We start from the raw sequence: 14301 nt of genomic DNA on the forward strand, positions 1-14301 counted from the left end.
ATAATAATCGCACGCTTTCATTTGGCGATGGCATTGGTACAGCGCACCATACAATGTATCATCGACAAAACATCGAAAATGGTCTGTAAGAAACAATGTTTTGGATGTTACACTGAAGTAAATAAAAAATCCATCGGATGCTGTACTTTTGTTTTGTATATTTTTTTATTTGATTCATTATCCCGTTGATAAATAGTCATTCTAATATTAATTTTAAAAATATTAGTAACATAAATAACTATTAGTGATTACTATTCGTGTATGCAAATTTGCAACGATGTTTTATTCCATTATAATTGTTGAATTATATTGAAAAATTGTGATTTCAATTTTTATCGAATTAGAAACCAAAATGCCAATTCGTTACTGGAACACCACTTTTTCATACTTGGCGTTTTTTTACTTTGAAAAAGTTTTTACCAAAATTTATTATCAATTCGATGACCATCTTTAATTTATTAAATGGCATGCACAATAATACATTATAACACTAGGACGAAAAAGTTTTTCGTACGCGTGTCATATGAAATTTTATATTACGAGGTGCGGAAATGGGGGTTTTGTGTACGCGAAGCGTACGCAAAAGCGTCCATTTACGTACCGCGTGATATAAAATATTTATATAACTATTCTTCAAACTTTATTGATTGATAAAACATTGAGTTGGGTATGTTCATCTTTAAAAGAAAACCCTACAACTTTGGAAAAACTATAGAAAATTATTTCGAGTATCTTATAAAAGTACTGTAATTATTTAATTATTAAAGAAACAAATTTTGAAAATTTTCGAAAACAATTGGAAACGCTATCGCTCCGGTAAAGACTCTCTGGCAGCGTCTCGTCATAACATAAATGTACTTGTCTCAGAGTCGCTGCCGCGACTCTAGATAAATGAGAAATGATGGTGAGAAACAATATGAATATATTCCACTTTTCGAAGCTAAAGGAAAAAGTCTAAAAAATTGCAAACTGTCAGGTGTGAACCTTATAGATTTATTTCTACATTTTTGTAAATATTACTTGTAAAAAAAAAATTCAAATTCCAATGGTTTTTTAATTTTCTCAGATTTCTTTATTCATGAATAACCTTAGCTTGCAAATCAAACCAAAAGAATATCCATTTTTACGTCTTCATTTTTCGAAACGTTTGGTTTACATATTTGTTTGATTTTCTTTTTCGTTCAGCTACATTGCGTTGCTTTACGTAATTGTACCACACTAAAATTTCCCGTGTAGACGCAATTTATTGAATCATATATTCCAGCTCGATTTTTTCATTTTCTCTGTCATTTCGCGAAGGTTTTAGAAAAAAGTGAGTAGAAATAATGAATCGAGCAATTAGTGAATTATATAAAATTTTTCAATCGTATATGCTAGCCTGGAATTCGTTAGCACCTTCTCAAGACGACTAAATTTTTTTTTTTTAATTGGGATAGTATGATTCAACATTTTCCTCTGAGAATCTTCAGCAATCATTCACTTCAAATTCCATATAATTGAAAGTCCCCATTGGATGGTTTTTGAAGTTTCAATTTGCGATATGGAATCTCGTATTCACACCGTTTAAGTTTACTCAATTATTAATTTAGTCAGATAAAAATGTACAGCTATCCTCGACCTCACATTTCTTTCCATTCCTATCGTTTCCTTATTATCTTTTATACTGTAACTTTTCGGCCACTGAATAAATCAAACGAGACCTTCCCGGAGTGTGAGGTATGAGAATGCTGAAGCCTTCGCATCTGTGACAGACGTATATTCCAATTCACTTTTCAAATTTACCTTTGCGGAATATTTCTAGAATTTTTCTTCTTTTCTTGGGTGTTTCCAGGTTTTCTCAGCATGGTGAGGCTCAATTAATAATTTTAAACCGTTCAAAGAGGTGGTTGAGTGAAAAATGGGACGTTAAAATGCCTTTTTACGCATTAACTAAAAATATTCGAGCTGAATAAAACTACCTAGAGTCGTGTATGTTGGAAAGTGGTTTTTGAATCAGGTGTGGGAACGCAATTTTTAATTTAGTTTTCAAAATAAATTTTTATTTGAATTATAAAAAAATATCGTTAGTTTTTTGATCATGCGAACACGTCACCGCACCAAAGACTCACTTCTGTTATTGGAGTAAGTTATTAGTGTCTTTTTATGTCGCATTCGTTTTTTAAATGCATTTTCGCTGAAAGATCAAACGAAAGGAGAAAGGAAATGGTGTTACGAATTTGTATATATCGAATATGTATATGGATACGATGAATTACAAGTTTATTAACAAATACAGACAAATCCATATTCGCATTTGTTTTTTAAATGCGTTTTCGCTGAAAGATCAAACGAAAGAAGAAAGGAAATGGTGTTACGAATTTGTATATATCGAATATGTATATGGATACGATGAATTACAAGTTTATTAACAAATACAGACAAATTCATATTCGCATTCGTTTTTTAAATGCGTTTTCGCTGAAAGATCAAACGAAAGAAGAAAGGAAATGGTGTTATGAATTTGTATATATCGAATATGTATATGGATACGATGAATTACAAGTTTATTAACAAATACAGATAAATCCATATTCATAGAATGGAGAGTAAAGAAGGTTGTCGATCTCAAGTTTCCTCCACTGACGCGTCTATCATTTGCGCATCAATTGGAGTATATACGTTGGTATTATTTTCGGTGACTTTCTCGTTGGTAAATACATTTTTCGTAATGTATCACAGTGCTTCGCATCTTGAAACAGAAAAAACAATCTTCATGTAAATTTTTCCATAATAAGCTGTTCAATGGTATCTTGAATTTGGCTCGCGATATTGGTATATGAAAAACGAGTGCTGAGCAGCATTTTTCGGAACGATTACATAACTCGAATAGAGTTATTTATACCCATTGATCAATTATTTATATACGTATTCATTTTTATACACTATATGTAGGATATACGTGAATACTACAAAAATTATATTACATTTGTATCGTGTTTTTCCTCTCTGTCCTTCCACTCGATAATGGGGTTCGTTGGCCCGTCTTTGAAGTTGTCTCCGTGTATTATCTTCTCTCACTCAGACCTCCGTTTTAACAATTCCCTCGTCCTCGAGTTTCGCTTTTCCCCGTCATCACGGTTTTTGCATTATGTTTTGGATTGGATCTTAATCGTAATTTCGGTAAGCAAGAACGACCTGGATTCCCACCGAACAAATAGTGAACTTTTTTCACGTAATTGTAGACCAGCTGATGAGCGAAACGCGGGCAAGGCTCGTAATCCTGCATTTTGCTCCAGTATTTTTCGCCTACGTTTTCGTTCCTGTAAATGCATGACCATCAATTTTCTCGGATGTTTTTTCAAATTTTCTCAAAGAAACACGACAATGAGCAAATTGCAGGAGTTTGGAGATAACAGCTGGTAAAGCTGTTCCAAAGAGGAAATATAATAAAAAACTTACCTTATAACTGATTTTAATGAATCCTCAGCATGTTGGCTGGTGAAAAGGGATAAAACTTTTAATATTTTGTAGCGATCAATCAGTCCGGCAGTTAATTTTATCTGATCGATAGCCTACTTGGAAAACGTTAAAATATATTAGTATAAAATGTAGGTTTGTTGATTGATCCGTTTATCATTGTCGACTGCTGTAAGCAGCTGATCCCACTCCCACATGCTCACATGCATGTTATTACAGCATGTGCTTGCGCAAGTGCACTGCGCATACCCGCTGCGCACGTCGGAAGTGTCCCAGTTCTAGGGACCCTAGGTGAAATCATCTAATTATAAATCATTTAATATCAATTAAAATCTCAACTCTCGAACGATTTTCTTTCACTCTCAATCTCTCTCAAATGATTCTCAAACGATTAAAAAAAAATGAAACGTCCAAGTCCATTTTTCCAGGAGATAAAAAAAATGGGGGCCAGCTTCACGCCAAAAAATAAAATCGTTTTTACGAAAAAAATAATCACTCTCAAACAATTTTCCTTTTCTCTCATACTCTCTCTAACGACTCTCAAACGATTTGCATTAATAAAAGTTTGAAATAATCAAATGTGGGGGCCAAGTTAACGGAGGTCTAGCTTGTAGCGACTCAGTGCCTGGCGTCCGTGGGGACGTTCAGGCCAGAGTCTAACACAAATCGTGTACCGTCGAGGAGTTTCTGTATAAGTAAAGAATGGTTAGGTCGGTAAAGAAGATCCCTACGCAGTGCGTAGCGGTCGAAAAGAATGGGATCGTTGCGTTTCGTCTTCGGTACGGTCACAGACTCATCAGTAGGGCTGAGTGACTCGTACCGTGCCCTATAGACGCGCTGAGGATGTTGAGGCGTAGAGCGATGCGCATTATATTGAAACGCAGACCTAACCATCTGCTTACGAGAAACTGTTAAACGGATTTAGCCGCGTAGTGGCGGTGATGGGAAGCTTCGGGAGCCTACAAGCTGGGTGTGACCACGGTCTTACATACAGGTCTTGAAACGTAGCCAGTTTTCTATAGGACGGCGTGGTTCTCTTATTGTCCGCGTATTAAATGTTTGATATGGTCGTGGCGTGGCGCTGCAATCTAGGGATGTACGTAGGTAGGGATGTGGTAGGGATGAAAACGTGCAACCTATTTTTAAACAATTTAACCTAAAATTAGTAAAAGCAGCGAGTGCCGTATATGGTGTCATACCAGTACGACAAATAAATTCCCTACTTTTATATTATATTTAATTTCTATAATTCTTAGTGCTTATCGTGAAACGTTTGAAGTGAAAAAAAACGAAAATGGTTAAACCATGTGCGGTCCCGCCGTGGAGATTTTATCGTATATACGGGATTGTTTATTACATTCGTTTGCGTATGAGGCAAAATGTTCTTCAAGAGAACAGAAGTTACAACCAAAATTTGTAGTAAAAAAAAAATGTCAAAATTGGTGAACCAATAAAAATAACGCCGTATTTCTTCAAACTACATACGTTTATTTCATTTATAACCTCCGTAAATACTCTTGCCTCTAATCTCCATAAACGTATCATTCATAATAATGAAATCATAATAATATTCAATACGAAGAATCGGGAAAATGGTGTGAAACCGTGTTTATCAGAGCTTTCGAGCTCACAATTACTCAGTGAATACTGTCCAAAATTTGACAATTCCTTCATCAGTTCTAAAAGGTGCCATCATTCGATCTCTGGAGAATAAAATTTTCATGATACGACAGGCGGGAGGGAGGGTATCCCCGACTGTTGACGAAAATGCTCAAGCAAGCGAGAATTTTCGCAAACGTCGTTCAAGAGCAATGTAATGAAGTCGATTACCATATTCTCTTTACAAATTTCATGACGGATTATATTTCAAAAAACGTGGCGTCTCTCGAAAAAATGTTTAAACTTTGGAATCTCGGCATGCGGAAAAAAATACCTCCGATCGGAAAGAAATTCCAGATTTTATACCATCGAAACTACAACATTTGAATGCTCTATTTTGGATATTGTTTGAAGCTATAGATAAATGTGTACCGAGCTTGAAATAGCTCTCTCCTCAGCTTCCGGTGAACTAAGCTCGAAAATTTTTATTATCGGGTTGGACAAAATTTTAACTGACGACGAGGAGAAGAGCGAGCAGCAGTAATCGCGGACAAATGAAAATCGAAGCTTTGAGATTTCTTTACTTTGTTTCGGGAGAAAATGAAATAGATTTTCAATCGCGCAAAACAGTCAAAATGCTTTTACTAAGCGGCGGAGTATTCCAAGATTCTCAGGATCAAATTGATTTTTGGATCGAAAATCTCGAAGACAACTCGAAGAGTCAAAATGAAGAGAATCTCGTTGTTTATTGGTTCGTTAAAGTTGTTGAAATGTCGTTTACGAAAACTGACGAATATTTATTGGATCATCTCGTCGTCGAAGCGAAAGCGAAGGCCGCCGATGGAAAAGGCTTTCCCGATGAAACCGCTGGAATGCAAGATTTTTTTGACAACCTTGGCGACAAAGACGGAGACGTTTTACAGCTAAGAATAAAAAATATTGCATCTGCCATCGCATTATTAATATGCGATCGAGTTATCTCAAAATATTTGTTTGTCTCTCGTCGTGATTGAAATTTTACATTGCCAAGTTGATCCTGGGACATTCGAGCCAATTTCTCACAAATCATTATTTTAACTGCGGGCAACAATAAAGATATTTATTTGCATCAAAGTTCATTTTTTCCCCCAGTATGATACCGGAGCACCGTGATCAGTATAGTTCTGCCTATAAGTGCTCATCTGTTCGTCGGCCATCTATCCGACGCGGTGCAGCATTAACTATAAGTCTGTTGCATTGCATTTATAGGGTCCGTTGGATTTGTAATAATGTAATACTACCAAATGTCCGACAGTGTCCTGATCTTGGCGCGAAAGAAAACCGCTTTTCCAACTGCCACGAAAGTAATTATCGGCTCTTTCCGTCGTCGGTCCCGTGGCTGAAGATTATATTACGACCAATTGCCAAACGGGTGTCCACGGATAACCCACCGGCCGTATGGTACAACGACCTCAATAATTATCTTTTTCGTGTCTTGCGGTTTATTCTACCGTTTTAATGCTATTCGTTCGCATTTTTTTTTTTGCATATACCTCTCCCGAGCCTTTTTCGTTACGTTCACTCTCAAATTGTACCGGGCAGAAGCTAAACACGTTTCGATTAAAAAAAAAAAAAACATGTTAACCGTCCCGAGAGCGTCCAACGCGCAATATAGATCTACAACTGATGGCGCGAATAGACGATATTCTAGAAAAAAAAATGAAGCTCTCGAAGAATCTACGGGTCCATCATGCAGCGCTCTCTGCCGCTCGAGTCGTGACCTTGTGGCATTTGGTACCTGGCTGTGCCAGCCGAGCGGGCAACCCCTCGCACACCACCACATAACTTATATGTCACAATGTAGTCATACATGTAGGTATAGTCTATGAGAAATCTCAAAAAATATTATAAATATAAATAACGAGGGAACTATCCGCATGCACCGATCATGCGCACACGCGCTCCATCTCTAAATTCTCGTTACACACATGCACGAGTTATAATTACATTGAAATATCGTTACGGGATTTGCTGCCCCGGATTTTTTTTTACATCTTTTATTTATTTTTTATTTTGAAAAATTTCTTTTTCGCACGTCCGTTCTTCTTCTATTCATTTTGCCGCCGTATTATTTGTTATTTGTCTCTGCTACGCCGCCTGCTTGTTCGCCTCGTGTTACACACAGCGCGTTCACGTCATCTTTCTTTCAATGAACGTTCTTTCTGCGCGTATCTTTATTCTTTATCGTGTTTTCTCGCCTTTCTCTCTCTCTCATGGCCGTACCATCTCGCGCGCTGGTCACCGTTCTGAGAACGTTATAGCGCAGTGTAGTAAAACGTATATATATATATCTCACACGAAACGCAACAATCAGGACGACGCGCCATTCACAATGTCGCTTCTCTCGCGTTATTAGCGATCGGGGCGCCTCTGCCGCCTCTCGCATAATGCAACATTCAATGTACCTGAGGCCTGTAGCAATATAATGTCTCGACCTTTACGCCATTGTAACACGCTTCGACTTTTATTTCATCTGTTTCGGCCCCCCCCCCCCCCCCCCCCCTCTATCATAGGGTCCGAGACCTATTGTTAATTGTAATCCGGGTCGGTCATCTCGGCTCCGACGAAAGTTGTTACACAAGAGTCATATCATATTTTTATTTCAATCTCCTTTCAATCTTTCTTCGGCTTTCCAATATCATCACTCGGAACGAATTCATATATACGAAAGATTTCAGTTTTACCAACGGTTATTATATATTGCGCGACAAACATTTTTTTCATTTATACCAACGAACCACGACTTTTTCCTCTGCATATATATACACATAAATTTGACTAATCGAAACTCTTTTACTGTAAATACAAATACATAATATAGGCGGATTCAGCGGCCAGGGGCATCGTGTCCCCTATCGTCGTCGTCATTAGTGCGGTAACATCGAGCGCGAGACACTGTGTGTTCACACATATACGCTGCATATATATTAATAGCTGCATAACGTTTCGCCGCGCGCTGTTACCGGAAGCGCATCGAAGGATTTGGTGACACCTGCACGGTGACATTGGCGACTGGTACGCTTTGCGCTCATTTTTTTTTTTCAAACAGCACCGTCATGTTTTATTGAAAAACAAACAATTACAAACGATGAATTTGCTGGGAAATTTGATGAATTTTTTGACCGGAATACTCGTTTATATACGGACACTTTACGGAATGGGAAACGCGACGAGATGAGGAGGAAAGTACGATATACGAGCATATTATAGGATTCGATCGCGGGATCTTTCATTCGGCCTTACAAATTCGAAAATACTTGATTTGTCGCATAAAAAAAATATAATTGCTCGAAAAGTGAATCTTGGCGCGGAGAAGATTCGCTTAACAATTTTCATAAGATAAGAGAGTATAACAACGGCAACAGCAGATGAGGTATTGTGTCACGAAGCGAGCTTTGTTATACATATATATAGCCGCTCGAAAACACGGTACGGGGAAGATGCTCTCTATAAAAATACTATGTTTTTATTGTTTTTCGTTTGCGCTCGCAGCATCATATCGTATCGCATAAAGCTGAAATACCATTCACGTGGCGCAGAAATCGGTAGCAATTTGTTTACGCAGCGGCGGTCCTGCGGGGTTGTAAAAATTGCGCAGAAACGCTCGATTGCGAACGGGGCGGCGGGAAAAAGAAGGTAGAATTTTCTGCGCTATTATTTGTAACTCGGCTTTACGAAGGTACCGGTGGTACATGGTTATTACCGATCCCGGCGAGTTGTAAGAAAAAAAAATAAAAGGCTGCTCGCGTGAGTATGACTAGCCGCGGCCGATCGTAACTCTGTTCTGAACGTCAAAAGGTTGTGTTGTCACTACAAATATGAGGTTATTGATAGAAGTAATAGAAAAAAAAAATGTGATGCGCGTATGTCGAAAAATTGTATAATTTGTAGTTGCGACAAAAGCAAAAATTCATTTTCGAATTCTTGTACAAAAATTCATTCCAATTTACTAGAATGGCATCGAAATAAAAAATTTAAAAAAATAAAAAAAAAAATTATGTCCCCGTTCATCGAATCAAAATGAATTTGTTTGTCCGGGTTTTGTTACGGCATGTATGCAAATGTAGAATGTAAATTGGTATCGGTCTTTACCGGGAGACAAGAAGGAACTCAATTAGGGCCATAAATCGGTGGAGCTCGTCAAGTAATCAGCATGCTCGTCGTCATATACGAGTACGAATGATGTTGCAACACAAACGGGGGCCGAGTGCGAGTACGCGCGTTATTGTAGCGTCAACCTCCGCAATATATACACATTGTTTTGTATATTGCTCGTGAAGCGGTTCTTCAACTTTCAGCATGTTTTCATGCATCGCTGATGCAATTTAGGATTTTCAAATAGCTTTGATATGTGCAACATGAGTTTCGGAAATTCTTTTGCTTCACAACAGAAAAAAATGTCGTTTGAAAAGTACCTGGAACTTGATAGTTCGAAATGAAACATTCACGATACCGCACCACCTGCGCCAGTATAAGAGCCCAGCATTTGCAACTAATGTGTATAGTTCTAACCTGTCCATCCTCAATTTTATTGAATTTGGGTAGAAATCAATTCATTCGTGTATCGCGGGACGCATATGATCTGTGTTGGGTGAGTGTTTGTAAATGAATGATACGCAGGAAAGCGAAAAATTATGAAAATAGGAATGTACAAAGGATTTTTAGTAACGTCAAAGGATGATTCCCTCATACACGCGATGGGATCCGGAACACACTTGAGCGCAACTGAATGAACGGTGAACGAGCGTGTTATGTGCCGGCTCACTTGTTTCTTTTGATATCTCTCTCTCTCTCTCTCTCTCGCTATACCTCTGTTGAGTCAAGGAAAACAAAACTCGTGATCTACACGTGACCCGTGTGGATTTGCGTCTACGTCACAAAAGAAAAGGTTTAAAGGTTGTTTATTAGGTATATGCTGAGGGAGAAGAAGAAGAAGAAGAAAAAGATCAAGAAGGATGTGTTTTGAAAGGAAAGTATTCGCATCGGATAATAATGGATAAACTCGTGGAACAGGTGGTGTAGTGGTGGTGGGGCAATAGGCCAAGGAAGAAGAAAACGAAGAATAAGAAAGAAGCTTAAACACGAGTTGGTATTCTCGTGAAAAGAAACTCGTGTACATTATATACAGCAACGGGCGATGGAGACTTGAAAAAAAAGCTAAGCAAAGTATCCGAAAGATCGAGGAACCATGCACAGGGCCTTGAAGAATAAGGCCCTCTGTGATTCTCCCGAGTAACGAAGGCGAAAAGTGGGGCAATGGTGACGGCGATTGGCTGTAACGCCGGTTCGAGCGCGATGTAGCGCGCTTAGCAGGTTTTTTTATTCTCTCTCTCTTTCTTGCCCCCCCCCCCCCCACCACTCCTGTATCCTGGTGAAGAAATGCGCTATGCAGCAGAACGAGAGAGAGAGAGAGAGAGAGAGAGAGAGGGAGAAAAAGAGACGGACAGATCGCCATGTCGTGGTCGACGGTACGGACCCATCGATGCTTGTCTGGCAGTCGCCTGCTGACCGCGACCGCGTTTATGTCGCGTCAGAAAAAAGCTATGGACTAAGCAAAAAGAAAGAGAACTAAATTAACGTATAAATTAATCCCTCATCCCCAACCCTTCCCCATATCCGTAAATTCGGGTTCTCGCGGATCACACACGTGGAGAAACAAAGACATGGCGAGATAAAGGAGCCTCCGGTAAACCGCGCAATAAGTTGTGGTCACGTTATAAATAATAAGCGATCCGATTCTGTCTATACGTAGTTGTTGATATCATAAGGTGAGAAAATGGGTCCTCGAGCGATTGGATCGGTTCGCTCGGCGCAGTAAATATTTGTCCCCACTCCTTCAAGTTTTTCAACCTCCAAGAGACAATTCCCCCTCCCCGCCCTCTTCCACCTTCCTTTCATCCCTCCCACCCTTCCTCTTGCCCGTCGTCTCAAACAACCGCTCAAAAAGTCATTTTCTTCGTACCTGCGCCTGTTTTGCAGTGAGTGCGCGATTGCAAGCTTCGTCGAAACGGGCGAAACTACCGACGAGAATCGCGAGACAAGGTTCGAGGTGAATTTGCAAACGGCAAATAACCAACAAACGGAATACCAAACGCGCGATCCTCCTTCCTCCTACTGCCCTTCATTCGTTCATCTCTTGTTTATTTTTCATTGCACTCGTTTATTTTCATGCTCGCATTCATATATATAAACTGAAACGTGGTTTTAATATCAACAGGAGGGTGTTTGTTTTGCGTTTGTTGTTAACCCGGCAAGGTGGTTTATTGGTATAAGAGTGGTGATCAACGAAGTGTGTGTGGAATAGGCACGGGGGTGCGCGATGGCGGTGGCTTCGTCGGCCCTGCCGGTCCCCAGCGCTGCTTCCGGTCCCAACAAACTGCGATATCGTCGTTCCTCAACGTTGCTCAACGATCTTCGTACACGAAGCTACCGTTCGAGAACGAGGATTAACACCGTAAATATGTTTGGCCTTCTTGTCACGATTGCACTCGTCGTTGTCACGAGGATCGACCCCACGGCCGCTAACAGCACTCTCGGTATGCAATGTTTTTTATTTCTTTATTCTTCTTCTCCGACGAGCGCGACCAGACTCGGCAAAAAAAAAACAAATTTGCTTATAAACTCGGAAATTACGGTCCGGGGCCGGTTTCCCCGTTGACGAAATTCTCATAAATGTTTCTCGCGGGATGCACGGTATGATCGCGAATAACGTGCAACACGCTAAAATCGATCATAGAATCTTTTTTTTTCCTCGATCCGTACAGACCTCTCGAGCCATCGATTGAAAAATGATTTATATATTTTTTTTTTCCAACACCTGCGAATGAAACAACAATTGTTTCTTCCCTTGTATTTTCAATTGTTCAAGAGCGCACGAACGCGGGCTCGAAGCGATTCGAAGCAAAATCTCGTATATCGCGTTAAGCTGTGATACCGCATGCTATAGCCAAAATTAACTTAACACCGCCACAATCATCTCACCACCACCTCGTGAGGCCGTAAAGAGCATCGACCGATGAATCTATAGCGATTGTGGTGTTGTTCAATTACGCGTTATATTTATGTGTGTAAATCGATAGCAGGATCCTAAATAACTGTGTCCATAGATCTCTGTGTATAAGTACATATATAATATGCCGCCGCGCGACTTGTGGTGGATATAGTAGTAGTAGTAGGTATTTCTTGATACGCGGAACAACACACTGCGAATCGTTCTCGGTGGCAATTTACCTCCACGCGAATCGCTTCCCACCATCCGTGCTCGCGAATTCGATGCCTCGCATTTTCAATCATTCGATTGGATTGAAATATTTGGTTTCGCTATATTGAAAAAACTTACTCGAAGGCGATCGTACGTCTCGTTTCGCTCGTTTTTTCAAGATCGAACCATCTTAAAGATTCGTATCTCTTAATGATTTTTTGGTGCGACAAATATCTAAATAATAAAAGAAAAAAATTCGCAAATTGCTTCCTCAAGATGGTCAAGATGCATGATGCTCAAAGCTTACTCTATGAGGTGCTATATTTTTCATTTTTGACTTCCTCATAGAGGAAGCTTCGAGCATCGTGCATCTTGACCATCTTGAGGAAGCAATTTGCAGCATTTTTTTTTTTATACAAGGAAATAATGTATTTTCTTTGCCTTCTTTTACGAATTTTAATTTATCTCTTTGTTTAAATTCATAAAAAAAAACTAAATGACGAGCCATCAGAAAAAACAGTTTGCAACTTTCAATTTTCATCGGTCCACCTCATAGAGGAAGTACAGACTTATGCACAATATCTCACAAAATTTCCAAAAATTGAAGCGGTTAGACGATTTTTTGAAAAACTCATATTTTCGTAAAATTCAAAATGTCATAAAATTTAAACCGCTCAACCGATATTCCCCAAATTCAATACCAACCTTCCTATTATGATAGTCTATTTATAAAAAAAAAATATTAATAAATCTTAAAATTTTCAAAAGTTAGAGCGTCGGCACTCTTTTTATGAAAATTTCAAAACGTTGTCAGATTCGTAATTTTTTACAAATTCTGACAAAATTATCAGAGAACGAAGAGCTTGTATAGATTAACATCTGTGCAAAATGGTAGCCCTGTATCTCAAACCGTTTCCGAGTTATAAGCGTTTGAATTTTGCAGTGCCATACCCACACACACACACACACGCACACACACACACGCGGATGCGGACGCGGACGCGGACACGGACACGGACATTTTTTCTAGGTATGATTTTTCGATGTTTTGGAACATTTAAAGCACATTGACATTGAAAACTGGAAAAAAAAATTTTCATCGTCACGAAGCTTTCTCGATGAGGAAGCAAAAAGAAAAGAAATATGTGTATCAATTAGTTTTAACGTTCGATCGTGTTCGCATGGACCACCCGAAGAGAAATATCGCGAATAAGGAGGGGAGTGGCGGGGAGAAGAGGGAATCTCCGCCGGTTAAACGCGGAGTGACAGAGGCGTCGAGATCTCTGTGACTGATCCATTGACTTTCATTATCGATTAAGATGATCCGCAGGGGCTCCCCGATCTTTCGGTTCGCAGCACCACTCACCAAAGAACGCGCGGGAAATGTAATAATCGAAACATCGGTCATGGACCAATGCACTCTGCTCCTCTCTTTCTTGTTCTTATATCCGCGTGCGAAATTTTATTTTTTCAATATGCATCAAATATTTAATATCAAATATTTTTCAATTTGGTTTGCGCTCTCTCTCCATCTCCTTGTATTTTTATTTTTTCTTGATAGGGATTCACGCATTGCAGAGGGGACATACAAAAGTGCATATAAATTTACATGGGCGTTCGTATAGTGATTTGGACGGATGAGAGTTGACCTCGTTCGTACAATCAATTTTCTCTCGACTCGTTGTTCGCTCACGGTCAAGCGCGTCATTGAACGCGATCGTGCTTTTTACACTTTTCATCTCAACGTACTACCGCGCGCGGTCAGATAACGCTGTCAAATATGATGTCAAAAAAATCGATAAAGGTACGAAAGAAAAAAGGGCTCAAGTTCAATTTTTCACATTTTTTTCCTAACGAACCGGTCTCTTTATTTAAAAAATTCGGTTTGTCCGGTTCTCATGCTCGAAGGACGAATGAACCAAAAATAAGCGTATAAATAACAAGTTAATGGCATAGCTATAGCTGTTGATTAGTGCACAATATATATTGCGTCCGTTTCCTCAATG

General features: G+C 39.2%; 1 protein-coding gene and 1 long non-coding RNA gene across 4 annotated transcripts in view; one reads left to right on the forward strand and one right to left on the reverse strand.

The window, feature by feature from the left end:
* Positions 1 to 2376: 2376 nt before the first annotated feature.
* On the reverse strand, positions 2377 to 3663 carry LOC122413599 (uncharacterized). Its single transcript, XR_006261586.1, has 3 exons — positions 3439 to 3663; positions 2964 to 3299; positions 2377 to 2728 (listed from the first exon to the last, which is right to left on the reverse strand). It is a non-coding gene; the product is annotated as an uncharacterized lncRNA (long non-coding RNA).
* A 6924-nt stretch (positions 3664 to 10587) lies between these two features.
* Positions 10588 to 14301, forward strand: part of mgl (megalin) — a 49619-nt gene continuing 45905 nt past the window's right edge. Inside the window, exons 1-2 of one of the 3 annotated variants that reach the window (XM_043424753.1) lie at positions 10588 to 11136; positions 11312 to 11630. In XM_043424753.1, the coding sequence (XP_043280688.1) occupies positions 11414 to 11630 (217 nt within the window). In that variant the 5' untranslated portion in view covers positions 10588 to 11136; positions 11312 to 11413. The remainder of the gene's footprint in view (positions 11137 to 11311; positions 11631 to 14301) is intronic. The other 2 variants (XM_043424752.1, XM_043424754.1) reach the window with 2 other exon arrangements.

This window comes from Venturia canescens, chromosome 7 (genome assembly GCF_019457755.1).
Source record: "Venturia canescens isolate UGA chromosome 7, ASM1945775v1, whole genome shotgun sequence".
Lineage (NCBI taxonomy): Eukaryota > Metazoa > Arthropoda > Insecta > Hymenoptera > Ichneumonidae > Venturia > Venturia canescens.